Raw genomic sequence first — 23,477 nt, 5'->3', positions numbered from 1 at the left:
CTGCGGAGAAATGATGGGACACTACAAGATTCTCATCCATAGCCTTTAGACACAAGCTGCTCTCCGTTAATTGGCCTTGTTAATCGCCCAGACTCTAATAGAACCACTGGCTAGACCTATGGTTGCTTCGTCCATACACAGACCTACCACGTTGACCTATAATATCTGACTGTGCATCCATCAATGTTTAGATTTTGCTTAATAAACTTGATGTCTACATTGTCTGGAGGAAGGAGAGGTTACGCGTAATGGCGCATAAAACAGCAAATATCAAATGGATTTTTTTCCACCAGACTTGGATTATGGAGAGGGTTTAGAAGAGAAACCGGGGTGGGGGCCTGGAAGGAATTATTATTTGGGGTATAAACCAATGCTATTCCGGCGCGGACTGCTCCCCCATCAACCCTACCCCCCCACCCCTCCAATCTACGTCACGGACTCTGCTTCCGCTTCGCACGGTTGGTCATTGATGCGCAGTGGAGGGTTGGAGAGGGAGCGCGCGCGATAGAGAGAGAGAGAGAGAGAGAGAGAGAGAGAGAGAGGGAGGGAGGGAGAGGTAGAATTGACAAGGCAGAGGCTGGAAGAGAGAGGAGGGAAGAAGGAGGTGACGGACCTGCTCCTCTGGGACTCGGCTACAGTTTACCGCTTGGTGCTATCAGCTGGCTCGGCTCACAAAACGGTCTTCGGCTGTAAACATGCACGATACGGCACCGAGCGGCGCCTCGTAGCTGTCACCGAGCTCCGCGAGGCTCTCCGTGGTCGCAGGCTCCGCGTGTAGGAAATCTGGACTAACTGTGAGAGAAGGGGGGGGGGGTTAAGAGAGAGAGAGGGATTCATGGAGATTCTGTGCAGCTGCATCGAGCAAAACGCCTGGATTATCTAATTTGGCGACAGGGCACTGAGCATTCTGCAGGCGAGGCGGTGTTTCTCTGTTGTGTCCAACTCGAGAGAGCCCACGACGCGTTTTTGCCTTTAGGTAAGCTGATCCTGCTCTCATCCGGCTACGTGTATTCATTGTTGTTGTAAGTCATAGCGGTTTAGGCTCCTCCGCTGTGCAGGGATCGCTGCTCTCTGTAGAAGTGTGTTTTTTTTTTTTTTGTATGCGCTGCATTGTGCTCTGGACCTCAGCATGTCGCGATATAACAATAAAGCTCATGTCTTTTGTTTGTGGGACATGAATAGGAAATAATGTTTCCTAAAAGCGAGGGGCTGCTCCAGTGTGCAACCTTGTTCTTTCCAAAATCAGCCGTACTAACCTTCTGATCTACGTGCTGGACTGTGTTGGTCTCCTCTTTTTCAAATATCATATTTGTTAATAGCCACAAAAAAAAAAAAAAAAATAGAGAATACTTGGATGAGAGAGCCCTCACTTCCAAAGTGAATTGATGTGTTTTGTATCCTGTGCGTTCAGTTGAAGTTATTTGGATGTTTAATGCTGATATCCAACAATTCTAGTGACTTTATGACAACATATAGTGGCAAAATAAAACTCATCCGTGCCTGCCCGTATGCATGAACTTATTCCCATGACAAGCACTTCCAGTCCCACACACTGACTTCTCTGTTTGGGTCTTACAGCCGGGACAGTAGTTTTTCGGAGCTCAGGTCATGGCGGACCAAGAGGAGACTTTTGGCCCTCCAAACTCGCCCGGTGGCTCGGATTCAAGGGAATTACTGAGCGATAATAAATCAGAGAAACAGAACGGGACCTCAAGCAAATCTCCATCATCGCAGACAACTTACATCCAGCAGGTCAGTATCGGTCAGGGTGTAGGCCTCACTTTCCCCCGCGTCAGACAGCGAGCCGAGGCTGCTCCCACGGACTTATGGGGTCACAGTCACACACATATGTAGATATATATGAATGTGTGTGTGTGTGTGTGTTAGTCCGAACAGTTCCACGTTGTCGTTTTGGGTGTTAAAATATTCATAAAAATGTTGCAGAAACATGTCTCCCAATGGGATTGAGCGATTGCGCATTTTGCTTCTTTTAAAGTATGGTCATGAGCAGATGTGTGTTTTTTTTTTTTTTATGGATTCAGTATTCAGCCTGTGTTCTTTGTAGCACTGCGTCGCTCAAACAAACTGACTCCAGGAAAGTTAAAAAAAAAAAATAATAATAATAATAATAAATAAATAAAAAAACATCTGGAAAATGTTTTTGCTGGTGTTTAGGTTAGATTTTTTTTTTTAATGGCTGGATACGGGATTATCCAGATGAAATTCTTTAGGTGAATATGTTGATGGTCAGACATGAAGTGTGGCCTTATTATACTTTGTATGGTTTGTAGTTTTAAATGTGCAGTGCTGAAGGCGCAACAGGTTAAAAGGCTACAAGCATGGCAGGGTGCACCCATGTGGTTACATAAGGGTTACATTGTCACCACATGCTTTATAATATTTATAGTTTCGATTTAAATATGCAAAAAAAAAAAAGTTTTTTGTATGTTTCTTAAAATTTAAAGTGAACATTTGACGTCACGCCGTTGGCACTTGTAATTTCCTTTTTGTCAGCCGAAAAAAGATGTTTCTGACAACAGGCTGTAGGCCTAAAATCTATGACACCTCTACTCAACTCTAAAAATGAAGTGAGTCACCTGCAGCAGCTATGAGCACTAAGATCTTTTATTTTGAAGGGAATGGAGGGAATAAAAGTCTACCTGCACGAGAGGGAACTCTGGACAAAGTTTCACGAGGTGGGAACGGAGATGATCATCACCAAAGCCGGAAGGTAAGAGGATAGACAATAAAAAAAATATATATTTATTATTGTTATGACCAGAAACTAATCCGAACAGGAACCCCACAAGCCCACGTGAACTTTATCGAATCCTAGAATTAAAATGTTCACTACAGACCAGGCTGGAATTTTTTCTTGCGTGGGGTTTTGGAGACACAGAGAAAACACATCTGGTTGACGTTTTAACGCTCTGCAACACCACGAGAGCATAGCCTACATTTTGGTCTGGGTGGCCCGATTGGGAAATACAATACCATCGACCAACCGGCTTCACAGCAAATGCACAAAAACTGTGTAAAATAGTGCAAAGTTTGAGTGTAATTCACTCAACATTTCTTCAATTCCCGTGGAATAAATTCATTCTAGTAGCAAATATTCTGCCGTTTGCAATATTTTCTCTGTATCTGCAATACAGACTGCAACACACAATTGCCCATAAAGTTGGAATAATTGTTCAATTTTGTACCCCCAATTTTGTTCAAGCCTGAATACACAGTTTGCAAAGGTTAATTGTGGTTTAAGTTTCACTGTGATGTGTTTGGAAGAGTTTGATCAGTAAAGTTGAGAAGATATACACTTTATTTATCAAGAACAAATCACATTGTCACAATCATTTCATGAGAAAAACATTTTATTCCAACTTTATGGGCAACAGTGTATATATATGTGTGTGTGTGTGTGTGTCCTTGCGTGCAACACTTGTGCAGCAACATGTTACGCACGGACTGCAGGCTACATGTGTCTCGCAGTTGCCGCCGTCGGCTGAGTGTGAACTTGCATTATATGCACGCTGGCTGTGCTCGTGATGGCTCAGATGTGACTGTTAGAAATGATGAATATTAATAGTTCAGCACAGCTTCATATCATTGCGCTTCTCCAGAGCGGGCAGCAGGCAGTTGTTTTCTCACAGCTGCATAAAGTCTCCATTATATCCCTGTCAGTCATTTCACTCCTGTTTTTGGCGTGAAATGATATTACACAGCACCCCCCCCTCCTCCTCCTCCTCCTCTCTCTCTCTCTCTCTCTCTCTCTCAGCCCTTCCCTTTGACTCGTGAGACTGCTTAAGACCTACTCACGTTATATGTTTTTCTACAGTGTGACAGCTACCAAATATCCAAATGATTTACTAAATGGATCCTGGAAAAATCTGGCCCCACAATTAAACTCGTTCTGTGACGCACAAGTCCCTCTCAGACCCTGATAATAGTTTTTAACTTCCCCCAACAAATGAAAAGCATTTGTTTTTACATTTTAAACCATTCCACGTGAGCTGTCTGTATGCATCATGATCTAGTTTGCAAATTGGAATCACTGAAAAAAAAAAAAATATATATATATATATAAAGTCATAAGCTGCATAGGCTATTTATTCTTTTCTTCATTCTCTGTGTTGTAAACGTGTGTGCCCTGATGGATGCTTGCAGGCTGCCCGCTAAACGTTTAAAAATGGCTCAAATTGGATGTGAATTTTAGTGATTTCTTCTACAGGGCAGAAAACCATTAAAACTCACCACAGTCTATATTTTTGCCTGTGTCTAGCCTTCTTTTTCCACAAATACCATATAGGCCAGCGCTATAAACCGTGTTTTGTCCTTTACAGGCGAATGTTCCCCAGCTTCAAAGTGAAGGTCACGGGATTAAACCCCAAAACTAAATATATTCTCCTGATGGATGTTGTTCCTGCAGACGACCATCGATACAAATTTGCTGATAATAAATGGTATGTAAAACACAACGCTATCCACGCACAAAAGCGGACTCTTAAGGACTTTTCTTGCAGAAACTAACTTTCTTTACTTTTACGCACACGACATTTTACAATAATGGGACTCATTGTTTTTTTGGGGGGGGTGTGGGGGGTGGGCAGCTACTCTCTCTAGAGTTTACTCCAACAGGAAATTTTAGATTGTTGTCCTGATGGACGAGAATCGGAAGTGAACATATTAATTCCCCAAGAATTATGAACTGTGTATTTTCTAATGCTTGCCAGGAAATGTAGTCAGCGGGGAGAAATGTTTCTGCCGAAGACTTTTCGGTGTTTTACTAACGCTGGTGACTTTTCCTACAGCTATGTAGCCTATATGTGCATTGCAACAAGGCCGCCTTTCACAGTAATCTAGGACATAAACATGCAGGCTGTTTGTTTAGTGTCATGTCGATCTCTCTAACCTTGGTCAGGAATGCCTTGTTTGGGTCAGCGCCTTTCAATGAGGGGATACTTAAAGAGGGTACTCGCATGCCAATACTGCCGATAATGACCTGTCCGAAGCATGTCCTGGAACTAATTCCCCTCTTGATCCAACGATGTTGGAAAACAATGTCTACCAGCCCTAATCTGACCTCTTACAATCCAAAATCAACTTCTTAAAGTATTACATATAATACACAATGGCACTGTAGGCCACTTATTTTTTGATTTTTTAAAGTTAAAGAAGCTCTAATGCAAAGTTTTACAACGAAGTAACCATCCTGGTGTCCTGAAGTTAGTGCGTAAAGCAAACGCGTAAAGCAAATTATAAAGCAAATGCTGTCAACAGCTTTAGAGGTTAGCGACATTGTCTTAACTATTGGTGTTGTTTTGTTTCTTATCTTTATTTAATTTTGCTTTACATTTCCCGTTCAATAAGCAACATTCAGCTCAAATATCCATCTGCGTAAATTCTAAATTTCAGCCTACAGAATAATAACGTACAGATGCTGGGGAAGTGTCTGATTAACATTTTAGACCAAGCACACGTCCGCTTATGTTAGAGCCTGGATAGTTGATAGCTGGCATATGGGTGTCAGTTCAGGGTGTCACAGTGTATCTGTGTTGCTGTAATTCAGGTCTGTGACCGGGAAGGCAGAGCCCGCCATGCCCGGCAGGCTCTACGTGCACCCGGACTCTCCCGCCACGGGGGCGCACTGGATGAGGCAGCTCGTCTCCTTCCAGAAGCTGAAACTGACCAACAACCACCTGGACCCGTTCGGACACGTAGGTGCCTAGGCTTATCATCTATACTATTTGATCACGTGTGTGTGTGTGTGTGTGTGTGTGTGTGTGTGTGTGTGTGTGTGTGTGTGTGTGTTGTAATACCCTGGTGCTGCACTGATCCAGGACGTTTATTTTTCGGGTTTTTATTTTTTATTTTTTGCTTGTGTGTCGCTCAGTGGCACTTCAGTGTTTGCCCAAGTGCACCGCTTCTACTCCTCTGTAGGCTGCTTTAGTACTTGTTAAAGCACAAGTGCTGCGCTCATACTCGTTTTACATTTCTAAACTTTGTTATGCATTTGTAGGAAAGTTCAACAGAAACTTCAAGCATTTTACAGGTGGGCTGTTTGCTTAGAATGAAAATTATTATTATTATTATTATCATTATTTAGAGAAAATGTAAAGGTTGTGTTTAATATATTTCAAAACTAAGATACTTTGCCCATATATCTTATTCGAATTGACTAAAACCATAACTACCATTTATTTACACAACTATGGTGCCTTTAGAATTAAAGGCATAGTTATAATTCAAAAAAAATAATAATGAAAAAGATACAACTGCCCCCCTCCTCCTGCTTGATTAGGCACCATTAAGGCTGAATGTTGCCTGTTCAATTTACTTTAAAAGTTTAACAGACGAGGATTTCAGTCAATCCTCCGCTTCTCAAACATCAGGCCCCATAAACCCAAAGACCTAGTGAAGTTTTGGTTGTGCTATAAAGTTCATTTTATTCAGTGGAGACTCTTTGAACGTGTGTAAAGACGTATATTCTGTGTTACAGAAACTATTTAAATAATAGAATAGAAACTATTTGAATATATTTTTGCTGCTTTATTGTTTAGACTATCAGACTTCTATTTCTGAGGGGAAAGAACCTGTAAAAAAAATAAATAATTCTGTCTCTGAAATGCACATGGCCATAGAGAGACGGTGGACTTTTTCTCTATGGTTGCTGCTGTTGTAAAGTAAAAATTACGGTTTTAAATGTTAAATTAATTTCCAAAAATGTGTTTAAACATTTTTTTTTTCTTTTTAATGTAAGACAGTGTTGGTTTTATTTTAATCTCAGAGAACCTATGGGCTGACAGAATGAATCAAGTGTATTCTAGTGCTTCAGTCCAAGAAAGATGAGTTAAAAGGGCCAGTTATTAAATTCAATGCAAGACAAATGCAAAGACATTTTTTTAATTCAAATAATGCCTGACATCCTTTTGAAAAACAAAGACAGGGACGTGACCTTACCCCATGTACAGCTTTCCCTAAGAGAAACACGTGGAAAAAAAAAGCTTTGACAAAGTGAATTTACATTTTAGATCATATAAATGGCTAATTTTCTCCCAACAATGCAATTCACTGGTTCTCAAAATGAAAACAATGTGATACAGTAATGTTTTGATGAGTGCCTCTTTTACATTAAGAGAAAACCTCAAATTAATTTTAGTTTCTCAACGCAGAAGCTCATTTGAATTTGACAGAGTAGAATAGCATGTTGGGCTCCAGCGTCCTGGAACCCCTTTGGTACTTTTCGCTTGCCCAGGTCCATTATAGCACCCCCTACATGCATTAAAGTTGTAGACCTCCTGGAAGTCAGCTTGCATAAATAAGGAGCAGTTGGGCACTTTTTAGCAAAACGGAAAGAGGCAATTGCACCCCCATCCACCGCCTCCCTCTCCCTCCTCACCACTGAGGGACTGTATGGTGCCCATTTCCTAACTTTAACTCCTCATTATTCTGCACTCACTATCTGGCCCCAGGCGTTTGTGATTCCTGCCTTACCCAAAACAGAAAACACAAACATCACTTACTTCATCAACAAATGGGCCTGTTTGCGGCCGGTTTTCATAAAGTTTTAAGTTGATGGGCACACTGTGGCCAAATTAGATCTCTTTTTTTTTTGCAGAAACGGAATAGACACACGATTAGCTTTCTCACTAATAGGCAAAGTCATTAAAGGAAAAAACAATCATGAGTTTGGAAAGGGTACATCAATAGCTTTTCTCTTTATAAGGAGGGAAAAAAACATAAGCAAGTGAACTAAGTTGAAATTATTAAAAGTGTTCCACCAATGCTGATTAGAGGTGTTAAAGGGACACGAGCAAAATGTTGTTTACCATTAAGACACAGCACTAAACCATCCTTTTTTCCCCCACATATTTTGCCAAGGGAATGCAGATTGATAGTTATGTACACAGCTACAAGTGTTCAGTTTGATGGTGAATCTAAGACTGGCCTTTATACATTTACCAAAGCCGATAATGCACATGCATTTCTAAACAGACACAGCCACTGTCCATGCTCATGGCACCTATAGTGGTTGTTTCCTTGCCAAAGCCCAGCTGGTGAAATGAAACTAGAGCTCAGTCCAAATGTGTGTGTGTGTGTGTGTGTGAGTGTTGTAAATTTTGGGTGAAAGTACATTTTTGATTGGTTGCAGTGGTTCTTGGCTCACCTTCTTTTGTGCCGTGAGACAGCACCCTGGGATTCATAAATGAAACGCTGGTGGCTGGACAGAAATATATTCCATCGTTTTGTTGGTCCAGCTGGTTGAAATAACTTCTGGATGATTTATAATTACTAGCAATGAGACATGTTGCAGATGTAGATCGGACCAATTTAAGATGGGCTTGAAGCAGCCGTTTTTCTCTGGAAATGTCTGGTAATTAGACACATGTCAGTGGATGGAGCTGGCTCACCAGCTCAGACCTGAGCTCAGAACTTGTGAAGGAGTCTGATAGGAAGCAATGGAAGCTATATATTGCATACAGTTAATTGTGCAGCTTTGTTTTTTTTTTTGTTTTTTTCATTCACATATTTCAACAGTTTGAAAAATCGAGTTTACAACCAACTTGCAATAGCAAATGTTTTTCTGTAAGAAACAAGAAAGAAAAAGTGCTCCCTAATCATAGATCTGAATGGAAAAGTGTATCTGCGTCTCACAACTTTATTTTTATAGATATTTTCAAGCAGAAAAGGGTGGGTTGATATGTGCCACGTCTCTCAGTATAGTGTTTGTGGTGACATATATCATGGGTCTTACAGGAACATACATGTATATGTATGTTTTCCCTTATTTTGCATATTAATATCATAGTCTTAAGGTAAAGATTAATTTCTCCATTTCTGTTTTTTGACGCTACAGCACTTTTGTTAAGTAATAAAGTACATTTTCATAACTTTACCTGTCTGTACTTTTGAGCATTTACATTTCGTGCCAGTTTATACTTTTACTGCATAATATTCCAGAGGGAAATGTAAGGCAGCAATTAGATCAGCTTTTAAAATATGATGCACTGCTCTCAGTTAAGATATAAAACGGCATAAAAAGTTTTTGAAAGTGGCTTGACCACCTGCAACAGTGAAATGCTGCATATTGAACGTGCCAGTAATAATAATCCATTAGTACTGTAGATGCTGTGCAGTGTGTAATCATACAACACGCTAGAAGGGGCCATTCTGCACAATTAGTACTTTATGATACTTTTGCTGCCAATGCAATTTTAAATGTAGTATTGTTATTTTCAACAAAATATCTTCATGTTGTAGTAAAGGGTTTAAATATTTTTGAAACCCCCGGCTCTACAGTGCTGCATTGGTCTCATTTTAGTTCCCAAACTGGTGTTGTTTCTGTATTTGAATTCCTGAAAATCGTTAGTTTTTGTCTCAGGTTTCATACCAAGCTGCAGTTTTTGCTTTGATCTCCCCCTCAACTCCTGGAATATTCCTCTGTGTTATTCATCTCCCCCCTCAGTTTGCTCCTGCACTCGTCTCTCTGTCTTCCCACACATGTTTTGGCCAGGAGGGTGGAGTGTGAGGATCGCACTGTTTATATTTGAATGGCAGTGTGCAATGAGCAATAGATGATGGTGTACAAAGCCTGCTAATCCCGAGGCTCGGGAAAACTCTCTGATGTGGTGGAACTTGAAAGCAAAGGGCAGCGGCTTGAGACCCAAAGTGATCCCTCACTATCATTAAATACTATCATCCAGAGGCTGGGAGGTGGGGTGGGGGGGCAGAGATACAGGGACCCAGGCAGGGCAGCGGCTGGGCCAGGGAGACGAGGCGTGTGCTGGGGCCCCAGTGGGTGGTCTACAGCTACACCCCCCCCCCCAGCACACCCTACCAACACACATACTGGACTTTGGGAACCCACAGTCAGCAGACCATGCTATTTTCCAGGGTAAAATGTGCATTTAGATATTTCCATGCAACTCCTAATGTGTTTCAGTGGCAGACATTTTTAGCCTCTAAAACCACGTAGTGTGGTGAATGAAGTGTTTGCAATGATGGGCTCGGTGTTGTAGTTTGTCCCCAGTCTTTGACGTATCTCTGCAGACATTAATGAATGTATGCATGGGAAAATGTTTTAACCTACTTTTTCTCTGCACTAATAGAGTGAAGCCTCCCAAAAGAATGGTAGTGCTGTTAGGACATTAACTTAAGAACGTGTTTTCACACTGACATAACTTAACAACACAGGAACCAACCATTAAAGCAGAGTTACAATGGAACACGATGGCTTAAAACTGTTCTCACCTGACTTCCAGGTATGCAGCCCCAAAACTCTTTCCTGCAAACAGTTTCATTTATCATACACTGTAACATTTGCAAAAGCTTAGTTGCCATCTGCAAGCCCTCCACTCTTCAGCAGCCTGCTTATCTACCCAGAGTGATACACTCAACTGATAGTTTCTGCACCGGGTCAGGAACTTCCATTAAATTATCTTGCATCTACAACATGCATGGCAGGCAGTTGAGGCACATTTTTACGTGCTTTCTGCCCATTACAAAAACCTATTGCACCATGAAATGAGATCAAGATCAACTGGAAATTGATAATGGATAACTATTGTATCGTTTGTGTATGCCTCTATGGTTCACTTGGCTCTGAGAAAGGATCTGGGGTTATGTCTGTTTAATGCTACAGGATGCCCCCACAGGTACTGGTGGTCAGGGCAGTCCCTTGTCTCTTCTCATGCTGGCAGTGAAAAGCAGGTACAAAAACAATCTTTATAAGATAACAGATAGCAGGAATGCCTATGGGACAGAAAGGTGGGGGTTGATGGGTGTAAAAAAAAAAAAAAAAAAGGAGGGGGGGAGTTAATAGGAGAGGAAGAAAAAAAAGCCCTGTTTTTATCTTTACATTTAAGTGGATCTGATGAAAATAAAAACCATTAGATTTCCTCAAGGCTGATGACCACGACTCTCTGGTCCGTCAACACGATTAGACTTAAGACCCACGGATGAGAGGGCCTCAAAAGAGAAGTTCAAGGCTCAAGTTCAACTGTGTGGGCCGCGTCTTAATGTCGCCAAGCTGGCCACTGGTAGCAGTCATCTCTTAGCGCAAACTAGGTTAGTCAGGTTAGAGGGACAACTGGAGAGAGGACATGTTTATGTCGGAGCTTTTCTCTCCTGGTGTCGCTCATCTACTGTATGTGGGGAATCAAACCTCTGCAAGGATACAGTAATGAGTGTGGAGTTCCATGGAACTTGTCAGACCTTCATTTCTTTAATGCGAGAAGAGGGTGATGAGGGGGTCCACAATAACGCAATAAGAATGCATGTGGCCCAATTTTTATTTGAAATATTTATGAAAGCAATAAAACCTGCAGTAGATTTTGTAGAGCAATAAAGGTTTTAACTTTAGGTTAGCAAGTCATTTGTTTGAATTTTTTTTTTTTTTTAAGTGTAATGATGCAGTTTTTTGACAAAGTTAACTTCATTTGATCTCTTTGGCTTCTGTAACATTAATGAACTATAACCAAAGTAGTTGCCAAGCCAATGAAATGTCTCACTTTTTACATTTCGTTTTGGCACGTTTAATCGAGAAGGTACCGTGTTGCATTCTTAGCCTACAGGCTTTGCACCAGCTTGTCTTAACTACTCAACAAAAAAAAAAAAGGTTTTCCTCGGAGTTGCTTGCACAGCTCCGAGGAAACCCTGCTGTGAATCTCTCTCCTGCAGGTATTCATTTTAGAAAATTGGGATCTAACAGACCTTGCTTTGATAGCATGCAACCAAGTGTCTCACACCAGGCCTTGCTTTTACTTTATTCCAGATCATCCTGAATTCGATGCACAAATATCAGCCGAGGATCCACATAGTGAAGGCAGATGAGAATAACGGCTTTGGCTCCAAAAACACGGCCTTCTGCACTCACGTCTTCCCCGAGACAGCCTTCATTGCGGTAACGTCCTATCAGAACCACAAGGTAAGACCTTTACGCGCTGCTTTTGGATGGTGTTTTTTTTTTTTTTTTCATTGCATGATTAATAGACATCTTTCAATTCATGGCTTATTTTATGAAAAACGATTTAGTATTCTTTTTTTTTTTTTTTTTTTTTCAAAAATGGCAACAAAGTGAAAATACTAACAGATCCGCACATAGCACATTCAGTCTTTGGTAAGAAAAAATAAATAAATACAAAAGTGTGCAAAAAGTCTAATTTCCCCTTCAAACTAAAAAAAAAAAAAAAAGAAAAGAAAAATAATTCATTATGTCACACATGCAAGACTTCTATTGGATTTTCCCAAATTTTCACCAACTCCTGACCGGGAGAGAGAATGTTTGGCAGGTGAGGTTGAAGTAAAGCCTCGTCACTGGCAGCTGAAAATCGCTGCTATCACATTGAGTCACTGACAGACGAGGGAGAACTTCAGATACCCGACTAGACGACGTCTGACCTCAAGAGACTTCTTCCAAGTTACAGGCCTGCAGCGCTTTGTAGAGAGAGACAAGCTGCAGATAAACCGGATAACCCGCTGGCGTGACTTTCCAAGTACCTGAGTACCTTATAAAACCAAGGAACAGTAGAAACTAATAATAATAATAATAATAACACGTTTAGAATGTTCTTAATGATCTTTCGTTTTAACCAAATAGGCACAAACTAGTTCAGTTTCACAATGGCAGAAAAAAACCCTGCGACGGGAAAATAAACTTCATGACCATGTTAATAATATTATTTCTCTACTTTGGTTATTAGAATAACTTTCTGCGTGTCTGCGACAGACGCGCGACATAAACCCGCAGTTCACAAAAAAAAAAAACAGAAGGTTGTTTAAAATGCACAACATTATAATATAACATAATAAATATTTCACACATATATAATTATCCTAAACGTTCACTTCCATATTTCTTTCGCTTTGTGAGTTTCTTGCGCTCAGTTGACGGCGCAATAATTAGTAACGGTATAAATAAGAAATTCAAATTGCTCTCCGTCATAGCTCACTTGTGTAAAAGCTGGAAACGCAACAATTTAGAAATAATATAATAATAGCATTAAATGGGAGTTCGGTGTGATTTCTTGAGCCTCAGCCTCACGGTTGTTTATCACTTTAGAGAGACTTGCGTGTTAAGACCTGGAGAAAGAAGCAGATATAAAAACTCAATATTTACTCTGCACACATTTTTTTTGGGGGTGGGGGGGGGGTGGGGTCTTGGGAATACAGATGTGTGTAAACAGCGTCTGTTTAACATCATTTAACCGTGTAGACCTATATGTTTTTAGTTTGGGGAATATGGGAGAAAGGGGCGAAAGCTCATAATGTCCCAGCAGCCAATCCGAAGTCTCCGCTCTTCTGGGAACAGGAAGCACAAATGACCGACATGCTGAAGAAACCATTCATTATTTTCAAACCTCTTATTGGGGGCTGAGATCGTAACCCCGGGCTAATTATTGGGGCTTTCCAGACCTGCAGAAAAACAAGCATTTCTGATCTGCAGGCGCTTTACCACAACTGTCTAATCAAACGGTCTAACATCTGCCAAAGTAATATGTGCTGCAGGCATGTGTCCAATTCACCTGTTAGACGCTCAGCTAATGAAAATGGTCAGACTCTCTGGTTTCAAGTCTCTCCTGTCACAGCTTTAATTGAAACAAAAAGAAAAAAAAAAAGCCAAACTGTGTTTTCTGAAATAATGTTTTCTTCTATAGAACAAAAAGTGGCAAATGACACAAAAGCTTTCTAATGAAGAGTTCTATTCATTAGATCCTATTTTAGTTATTTCACTTCTTTAGGTTAAAATAGCCCAAAGCATCTGGATAAATGTGATACAGACCTCAGTTATTTTAATGAGCATAGTTTGGATACAGTCTTGTAAAACTGTGCAGTCTTTGAAGCTGTGAATGAATTTTGCCTGATTCCAGATTATTTTGCCAAATTATTTTTAACAGTATTCATATTCTTAACTCTGATTATATCCATCCTCTGAGCCCAGTCAGTAGGACGACTTGCACGTGTTGTGCAAAAATATATTCTTTTCTTTTTCTGTAAACAGAACTCAAGCTATCACTTTGGAACGTGTAATTATTTGTCTAGCTGTGTTTCTTCTTGGAACGCCTGTGGAGGGTAACAAGAGTTCAGCAGGACAGCGAGCTTTTTATTTCCAACTTTTAAAATAGATGAAACGATATGTAAATGCTCTGCCAGGCTGTGTGTATTAACAAGAAGCTAGCAAAGTGTCACATGAGAGATTTTACAAGGTTTGGTGAGAGTGTCAGCCAGCGTGCAGACAAACCTCCAGTCTTGTCAGAAAGCTGGAAGCACACAAGAGCTGCCAACTAATTACCTGCCAGAAACCACTGCTCATGAGAGGGATATCCCTGGATTGTGTTTAACCTCTTTGGGATTAACTTCCTATTTCGGGGTGGTTCGCTGCACTTCTTCTTGTTTGATATTTACAAAGACATTTTTACCAAAACATAAAGTCATATAATAAATCACATCATTTGCATCTGTCAAGCATGCGCCAACTATCTGTTAAGCTAGAGACCAGCAAATGCAACATTATAAATTATGCAATGAAAATAAGACGTGCTTTTATTGAACTGTTTAGCTCAGGAGTCCTAAAAGCATCTTATGTTTCTGGAAATGTGATCTATTATTTCATTCTCTTGGGTAGCTTGTGAGCAGTTACATGCATCCAAAAAAACTTCAAAACACAGCTCTCCAAAAACGTGTTGTAATACTGTCATCATTGGAGCCTCAAGCTGAAGAAGACTTGTGTATTGCGGGAGTACAGCAGATACTGAAATATGGCATTTTCTATAAAGTCTTGGTTTTAAATACCTTCTTCTTTTTGGACAAAAAAAAAAAAAAAAAATGATGCACACATGTGTTGATTTTGATTTGGGCCAATATGCATTTTTTAAATCCCACATAGTGGAAGATCTTGTAATGAAGTGGCAAGAGCCGCACAATAGCTTTTATTGCACCATATGTGACTAATTAAGTGTTTTTTTGTTTTTTTTTTCTTTTTTCTGTTTTAGATAACCCAACTGAAAATTGAAAACAATCCATTTGCAAAGGGATTTCGTGGAAGCGATGACATGGAACTGCACCGGATGTCCAGAATGCAAAGGTAGCTGTAGAAAGAGTCTTTTAAATAAGCTTTGGGTTCATTTTGGAGATTGTGTACGTACCTGTGTTATTCATAATCACTTCTTTGATTGATCTCTGTCTGTGATACTTGGAAACTGACAGATGTCAAATGAGTAGATACACGGTGCAGGGATTACTGACATCCTGGTCACTTAACAAGCCCCACTTTAATCCTGCAATCATACAAATGCAAGCCAGTTATGAGTATTATTTTCAGTGAGTGTTATTTTCAGTGATGTAAGTGTAGTTCTTGATTCTCGGCCAGTGTTCATGCTGAAGACTTTTATGGCTGATCTGGCATAACCTCTGAAACACAACTGCAACATCCCCCTTCCACACAGATCTTTCTATTAGGATGATCCAACTGCTTATGTATCTGCTGTGTGTGTGTGTGTGTGTGTACATACATTTGTGTTGGACTGGTGGTATCGCTTGGCCCAGCAGCCAAGGCAGAACACAACCACATCGCTCTCTCTATATTATTCAGTCCAGATGAGAGATGGAACATGGGTCCATACTGTGTGGAAAACACATTTTCAAAGGAGAAAATCTGGTTTTGAAACTCCCAGCACCCCCCAGCCCCCATCTCCCCCACCCCTTAGGGCAGCTGATGCAGCCGCTGTGTGTATTAAATGTAGAAATGTAGATTATCGGCCTGGTTTGTGCTATGGAGGAAAATCCCTGGAAATCAGGGGCTAGATTTTTGTGCTTCACAGTTCTTTTTAAAAATCCTACATTTGATTGTATCAGACATACGTAAAGTTACTTTAAGTAGGTGCGTGCCGCAATTTAATGCGACGTTTTGAGTGAAATGCATTTCACCTATCAAAACTTGCAAATGTATAGAGCACGGCGAGGGGCCAGACCACACTATCAATCTTACATGCCATTGTCCAATCCTGCCGAGTACAGTAAGCTATGCACGTCTGCTCTTGGTTACATTTTTGAAGGAAGAGCTTATTGCAAAACCAGGTCACTGTTTCAACTGAAGCGATCCCTGAAATCAAAGAACCAAAAGTAGCAAAGTGATCTATTGATGGTTCCTGTGGATTTATAGGAGTGAAATACATACTGGCATTTTCACAGGAAATGTTTTTTCTCCAGTGCAGCTCGTGTGTGTGTGTGTGTGTCCTAAGTGTCTGTGATTCACTGATGAAGAACAAATCTTAAGTTGAATCAAACTATGCAGAATTAAACTATCAATATTGTTGCTTTAACAAACTGCTCACAGCAGTGTTACATGTGCTGTGTATACAATAATATTTTAGAGGGTCAACTGCAGATGATCACTAACAACTGTGTATATATGTCTGTGTGTGTGCCTGCACATAGTACCAAGGAGTATCCAGTAGTGCCTCGCAGTACAGTGCGCCAGAGAGTGGGGCCCAGCCAGAGCCCGTTCAGTGGGGAGGTCCAGGGCATGGCCACCCCGAGCACCCTGAGCTCCCAGTACTCCCAGTGTGAGAACGGGGTCACAAGCACCTCACAGGACATGCTGCCTCAGTCGGGCTCCTACCCCCTGCCACATGAGCACGGCCAGGAGTACCACTGCATCAAGAGGAAAGGTGGGAAACTCTGTCTGATTTCATCCTTTTAGAGGTCACATCATTTATCTTAAAGTTTAGGTTTTATTGCAGTATTAGCTGCCTTTGCATGCTGACCCTTATTTATTGACCAGTAAGAGTCAGATATGTTGTAAATTTTACAATTACCTTCTTTATATATGGAAACACTATATATTATTTCATCCAGATTGCAGCCACTTCAATGAAAAATGTATTAAAATGTAAAAATGCCTGAATTTGCCAAAACGGACAACTTTTCATCTGAAGTTACTTTCCAGACAGTTTTGTATACACAATTTAAATAATCAAACTGTGTTTTGTACAAGAAACGTATAAAACAAATGTAGCAATAAACATGTACAACTTACATACATACAAATATCGACAGCCAGGCATGTGCATAAAATGGGCAATCATCATCCAAGCAAAAAATACTCAAACGTTTTGTGTTTATATTCAAAGCATGTAATTCATTTTTTTTATAAAAGTCGTATGTTTGTGTTTTTATGATACGCATTTATTTGTCATGGAAATTATTTGTTTTGGTGTCAGTAAAAAAAAAAATTATTGAAATTAATAGGCAATATTGCATGATTAGTAACAATTGTTTTACTTTGCATAATGTAACGATAACCCTTATTAACTCTGCTCTTTAACTCTGTAATTGTTCCTGCAGTGGAGGATGACTGTCACTCAGGTGAGCACAGCTATAAGAAGGCCTATCTGGAGAGCTCGTCCAGTGAGGAGGACCATTACTACCGTCCTGTTGGCTACGCCCAGAGCCTCGGCCTGGCTGGTGGGCCCTACCGCAGTGAATCCAGCCAGCGACAGGCCTGTATGTATGCCAGCGCCTCGCAGGGTGCTGAGCCTGTTCCTAGTTTGGAGGACATCAGCTGCAACACCTGGGCCAGCGTTTCACCCTATGGGAGTTGCTCTGTCACCACCATGCAGCCAATGGAGCGGCTGCCCTACCAGCACTTCTCCGCTCACTTCACGTCAGGGTCTCTGGTGTCCAGACTTGGTGGCGTTGGGGGTCACGCCTCCCCACAGCTGGGCGATGGCCACCACACTGCCATGTACCAGAGCTCTATGACCCATCAGACTCTGGGCCGCCAGTGCAGTCCTGGGGCTGGGATCCAGTCGCCAACAGCCAGCTTACAGGGAAACGAGTACCTCTATACACACGGCATACCACGTACACTATCGCCACACCAGTACCACACTGTACATAGTGTCAGCATCATGCCAGAGTGGAACGAGAACAGCTAAAAGAGCTTTTTTTCACACCTATCAGATAAAAATATTAAAAGGAAAAAAACAGAAAAGGACCAAAATAAGGCAGGATTTAGATGAATTTATATTTATATTTTTAGAGGATGTGTTGCTGATCATTTTAATGACATCAGTTTTTGAGTAGGAACGCAAGCATCTTATCACCTAACTTGTTGTGACAGCATCTGCACTTATAAGCAAATAATATAAACATGAACAAAGAGGAGTTGACCAGAACACATGCGAAGACTTCCGAAATGCGGAAAAGTGAACACGATGGAAATTCAGACATTGAACTGAAGAATAAAAATTCATCAGATGTTTTGCCAACACTACCCAAGTTGATGGTGTTCTTGTGTGGTGATGTTTTTTGGATGTCAAGGTTTTACAGACAAGTGGATAAACTCTTGTTTTGTATTCATGTCCAGAATTTGTATAAAAAAGGATGTTTGTCTTCTGTCACATTAGCCTGAGTTCTCATTTTCTTTTAAGTTTTTGTAGTTAACAACTTACAATGTAGTCAAATTGCTATAAGTTAAAAATGAATAAGCAGATGGGAGCTTTTGTTGTGGCTCTGGTGAATTTGCTTGATCTTAAATCTGTCAGGAGGGTCATTTTGTTTTCTTGTTGCTTGGTCCATAATCATGCAAGTCAAGAATTTAAGCTGAAGGCCATTATGAGAAACATGATGATAAAAATCACTTCAATTAAATTGTTTATTCATGTAGAGGCAATTCAACCCATTAAGTGATGCAACCAGGCACAGGTGAGCTTCACAAGATGAAACCAGTGGCATTAACATGCCATGACAGAATACAGTAATCACTGGATTGTTTTGCCAGTTTTTTTCTGTCATGATCCATTCGATTCAATTGGCTACTTTATACCTCTCAGTTTGCGGGGTGCATCACACTCCAGTGTAGTCCAGTCAAGACGTGACTACACCACTGATTTACGAAACAGACTGGCAGCCAGCAACGTGAAGCAGGAAGTATGTGAATAACGATAAGAGAGCAAATGGACTGACAGAACCTAAAGCTCCATTATTAATATTCAGTATCACTATCATTAAGCAAAATGTTTACATTAATAATGAATCAAATTACCAGTGAGTATATTCAAGTGAATATTAGACATCAAGAAACTTAACACCAAATGAATGTCAATGTTTCTCTGTGTCTGCCGGCTGTGTAATTAGGCGATGGTTTGCCAACACATTACAACTTTATAAGGTGATAATATGTCAGGGCTGTGGGTATGCCACCTTGTTGGGGAGTTCTTCTGCCCCCAAGTGGTCAAAAAAATCATTAATGCAGCTTTAATTGCTGTAATTATTTGATCACAGCGATATAAAGTTGGATTGTGGTGTCATTAAGTTGAAAGGGCATGTGTTCAACACTGTTTCACTTTTCATGATCACAATTGCTTTTATTTCACTTGGTAGTATAGAGATCAGTGCTACCTGACAGATGGGTAGTTAGCTGTACAGTAAAGAATGTGAGGAAATTAAGGTCAGCATAAACTCCAGATTTAAAAAAAACAAAATGGATAAACACTTGTCTCAATTGTCAATTTTATTTGAGTTGACATCATTAATGTCGCAAAGTATTACTGAGGATCTAAATACTATTGAGACTTGTTTTCAATTTCTCATTTCAGTTTTTATTTACAGCCTTTGGTACATCAGCACAGCAATATAGTGAGAGTTTATGGAAGTGGACCTTCATTAGTTATAATCCATAGTGTAGGGGCTTTTTAAATGAAAGCGGGGATTTTCTTACAGCCCTTGTTCCAATCCACAGAAAAGCTTCATAACACTAAATCAATGGTAGGAAAGGGAAATGATATAAAGTGGGAATATTGCAGTTGGCATTAGAGTGATAGATATGTCATGACTATTTTTATTACCAGTTAATGGAACAAATACAAGACATCTAAAACACTCAAAATTTTGATTTTAACTCTAAATGTGTTGGAATAATTTCTATATGATGAAATATATTTTCTATGCCATTATTCAACAACAACATTTTCAAGAAAATCAGGTGTCAGAAAGACTCAGGCTACATGCCACTTTGTGATGTTAAAAGTCTCTTAAGAGACATACTCCAATCCCACAACTTGTTACATTGGAAATTTAAAAGATATTATGTGTTTGGATTGGATAAAACACACTCTCCATGAAATTGCTGTGATTTTGATTAACCACACATGAATTATTTTGGTAACATAAGAAAACAGTGCAGTATTACATTGATTTCCATGGAATACTTTGGACAAAACACCATAAATATTTTGCCCTCATTCTGACATAAGAGCCCTGCAGAGTTTGAAGGACATTTCTTATCTTTGTGTACGTTCTAGTTGTGTGTTTCAGTCTCATGCACTCAGTGAATGTGTCTCCTAAAATATTTTGTATTAATCCCCAAAATGGCACTTCTCTGACAATCAAACTATACCGACATGTAAAGTAGCAGTCGGATACCACTTTAGCTTAAATTTGAAATTTGAAAACACAAACAAATTTTACTTGATACACATTTTGAAGCAAAGGTCTTTTTCACAATACAAAATGAGTGTATGTTAGAACTATGTTTTACATGTGGACAAAGGCTAATTTTTAAATGCTTATAGTTGATAGAATGCTATTTGTCAATAGTATTTATTTTCAACTATGTAAATCAGCTTGCTCCTGCATGTATCAAAGATAGATGGTCCCATTTCTTTTTTTATAGCCTGTTTTTTATGATTGTTTATAGGATTTTCTAATCATACTTATATAGAAAACAGGAGATTACTATACAGCTGTCAAAAAGTATCAAATTAAGATTGAAACACATGGGTAACTTTGTAAATAAACATGTACATAACAGAATACCTGCAATAAATTAAAAAAAATAAAGCAGTGTTCTTTTGTCTGTTCTTGCTAAATTCTGATTCAAGTTCTCACCCAGATAAGTTTCTGCTATGTAGAGGTAAACCAACACAGGTGATTTTATTTTTTTTGGCTAATTCGACTATTCCTATGTTGTGTTGGCATATACTGCTAAATTTGACTGACATCTTAGTGACGTTCGTGTTTGTCTCGCTTAACTTAAACTTAAACAATTTGTGTCCTGTGACACGAGCACTGTAGGACATGAGTGAACATCAGGAAAATTCAGTAGTTGGCGGCAAGGAGCTGCACGTTGTAATTCCCAGCATCCCTTTACCCAGTAGATAATCCAAGGGATTAAATGTCTGCTGTCTGGACAACCTCCCAACCTCATACTCCTCGAAAGCTAAATCCTTGTGTGTGTGTGTGTGTGTGTGTGTGTGTGTGTGTGTGTGTGTGTGTGTGTGTGTGTGTGTGTGTGTGTGTGTGTGTGTGTGTGTGTGTGTGTGTGTGTGTGTGTGTGTGTGTGTGTGTTAAACAAATGTTGGAGTAATTCATTCATAGCTGACGGAAAGCACCTGCTGTGACATCACAACGGGTGTGGCCACAAGGTGGAAATTGCACATCATTTTGCAGATTCTAATCATTTAATTCATTTTAAAAGCTTATAGCCACTGACTTTGTAGTTTGTTAACTTTTCTAAGATAAGCAATTGCATCTGTATTCATACCACCATGATGTTTGGCACTGATTCTGTCTTCAGTTCAGTATTCCATTCAGTTGCTTACTAGTTCAAGTTATTGTATCCAGTTTGGTACAAAACTGGGTCTATACAATCGCTGTTTATGAAGTTAATAGCTCAGCAGCCAACTATTTGTAACAATTCTCACATCATGAGTTTCCTTTAATGAGTTTCTAACTGGGAAGTAATTTACTGTGTATCATGCCTTAGCTGACAACTACATCAGTGAGGGGAAGCTCCTCTGCTAAAAGCTACTGACTGGGTCAGTGACAATGGTGATACAGTACAATGAGTTCAGTTTGAAGTTTCGGCATAACGATTTGTTCAAACATGAATGAACGACTCTTGTAGCCACAATTTCAAAAACACAAAGAGCAGCAGGTTTCTGTGTGTAGGTAGGGTACAGTCAGACTAGATTTCACCAGTTGGAATTTATGGGATGGGAAATAGAACGTATATTGCTGTAAGCATAAACCACACCATCTGCCTCATAGGACGATGTTGCACCACATGATGCGCAGTCCAGTTCTGCAGCCACAGGTACGACAAACCTGTTCCAGGGAAACAGAACACTCATGCGGGATAAACATCTTTACATCTTACTTAAAAGAGGCACGGCCAGGCCTCAGATAGCAGGTGGAAGGGAGCGAGTGTTTTTAAATTTGTCGCGTGGCGGCTCAGTCACACCAACCAAAATATTTGGTTCTACAAACTTAGCAATACGGAAACCAGGTGGTGAACGGTCATAACTGCCAAGGTAACCGCTAATGTGTTTGCCTGCTTAGAACATGCTAGCATTAGTCAGTCACAAGCTTTATGTTTTCAGGAAATTAGAAAAAATGACAAACCCTGTCCACAAACCCTTCCCCCAATCACTTGACCCTCACAGTCTCTTGGTTTCTTTCCTATTTATCTTTCACTGTCTACCCATCCCTCTGCCTCTTCATCTCTTTTACTCCCCGTGATCCTGTTCCCAATCGCTCCAACCACCCCTCCACTCTCTCCACCACCCCATGGCCAAACACAGTGACCTAGACTCCCCGCCTCCTTTGATGTGAGCGATGTGACCCCTGCGCTCCAGATGCCCCTACACCGCCAGTCTTATCCTCTCCAAGAGCCGGGACAGCCCAACAGAGAGGGCCAGTCATTAACCCCGTACAACCTGGGCCTCCCCTCCTCTGCTTAAACACATGATGTATCACAATACCCACCCCCATGCATCCCCCCGATTCACCCAAACATGCATGTGTGGGCGAGGGCTGATGATGCAATAGGCTCTTTAAACATTTAAAGAACAGGTCAGCTTTTCAAAGGGAGAAGCTGGAACCTTTGGCCACTGCTTCAGTTATCATGGTCAGTGGTTGAAAGTCTTGTGATATGTCAGAAGGAAAACAAATGAATGTCTAATGAATGGAAAGCCTGGATGATGAATGAAACTTCACACTGGTACAATGAAGGTTTATTTGGATTATGAGTGTATATCTTTGCCATACTTGTGCTGATAGGGTTAGATATGATGAAAAGAAGCAATGCTTTTATCTGCTAACTGATGATATGATGACATGTAAGGAAAGTGTGCAACTTAGTAGAACTGTTTATTATGATATGCTAACACTTAAATGAATATAAATGCATTGAAACAGCACTGGGTTCCTTATATCTACATCAAGTATATTTCAGTAAGCCCTGCATATTTTTGTTGCCTCAGTAGAGAGCAAATTAAAACAAGTCATTTCAGAGTAATGATGAGTCATGGCCTCAGTCAACCTTAAATCTGAAACCTAAACAAATCATAGTCTGGGTGCCCCCACATGACAAAGGAGAAGAGCACAAGAACAAGAGCATTCCTGGGGGTAGAAAAACGAGGGAGGGGATTACTTTATTAAGATGTACTGAAACACAGATCTCTACAGATGGATGAGCG

At 40.3% G+C, this 23,477-nt stretch overlaps 1 protein-coding gene across 1 annotated transcript; it reads left to right on the top strand.

The window, feature by feature from the left end:
• The first annotated feature begins 1,608 nt into the window (after positions 1 to 1,608).
• On the top strand, positions 1,609 to 17,933 carry tbx5a (T-box transcription factor 5a). Its single transcript, XM_070850715.1, has 8 exons — positions 1,609 to 1,752; positions 2,637 to 2,731; positions 4,341 to 4,460; positions 5,567 to 5,714; positions 11,771 to 11,923; positions 14,988 to 15,079; positions 16,432 to 16,664; positions 17,341 to 17,933. Exons 1-8 carry the CDS (start codon positions 1,609 to 1,611, stop codon positions 17,931 to 17,933), a joined length of 1,578 nt encoding a protein of 525 aa, XP_070706816.1.
• Positions 17,934 to 23,477: the final 5,544 nt, after the last annotated feature.

This window comes from Pempheris klunzingeri, chromosome 19 (genome assembly GCF_042242105.1).
Source record: "Pempheris klunzingeri isolate RE-2024b chromosome 19, fPemKlu1.hap1, whole genome shotgun sequence".
NCBI lineage: Eukaryota > Metazoa > Chordata > Actinopteri > Acropomatiformes > Pempheridae > Pempheris > Pempheris klunzingeri.
This window is presented reverse-complemented; position numbering and strand designations above follow the sequence as displayed.

What these genes read in the sequence shown, in the direction of transcription:
- tbx5a (XM_070850715.1), top strand. Translation starts at nt 1,609, where the DNA reads ATGGCGGACCAAGAGGAGACTTTTGGCCCTCCAAACTCGCCCGGTGGC. An exon ending in ATCATCACCAAAGCCGGAAG is followed by an intron (nt 2,732 to 4,340) that starts GTAAGAGGATAG and finishes TGTCCTTTACAG; the next exon opens with GCGAATGTTCCCCAGCTTCA. An exon ending in CCACTGCATCAAGAGGAAAG is followed by an intron (nt 16,665 to 17,340) that starts GTGGGAAACTCT and finishes TTGTTCCTGCAG; the next exon opens with TGGAGGATGACTGTCACTCA.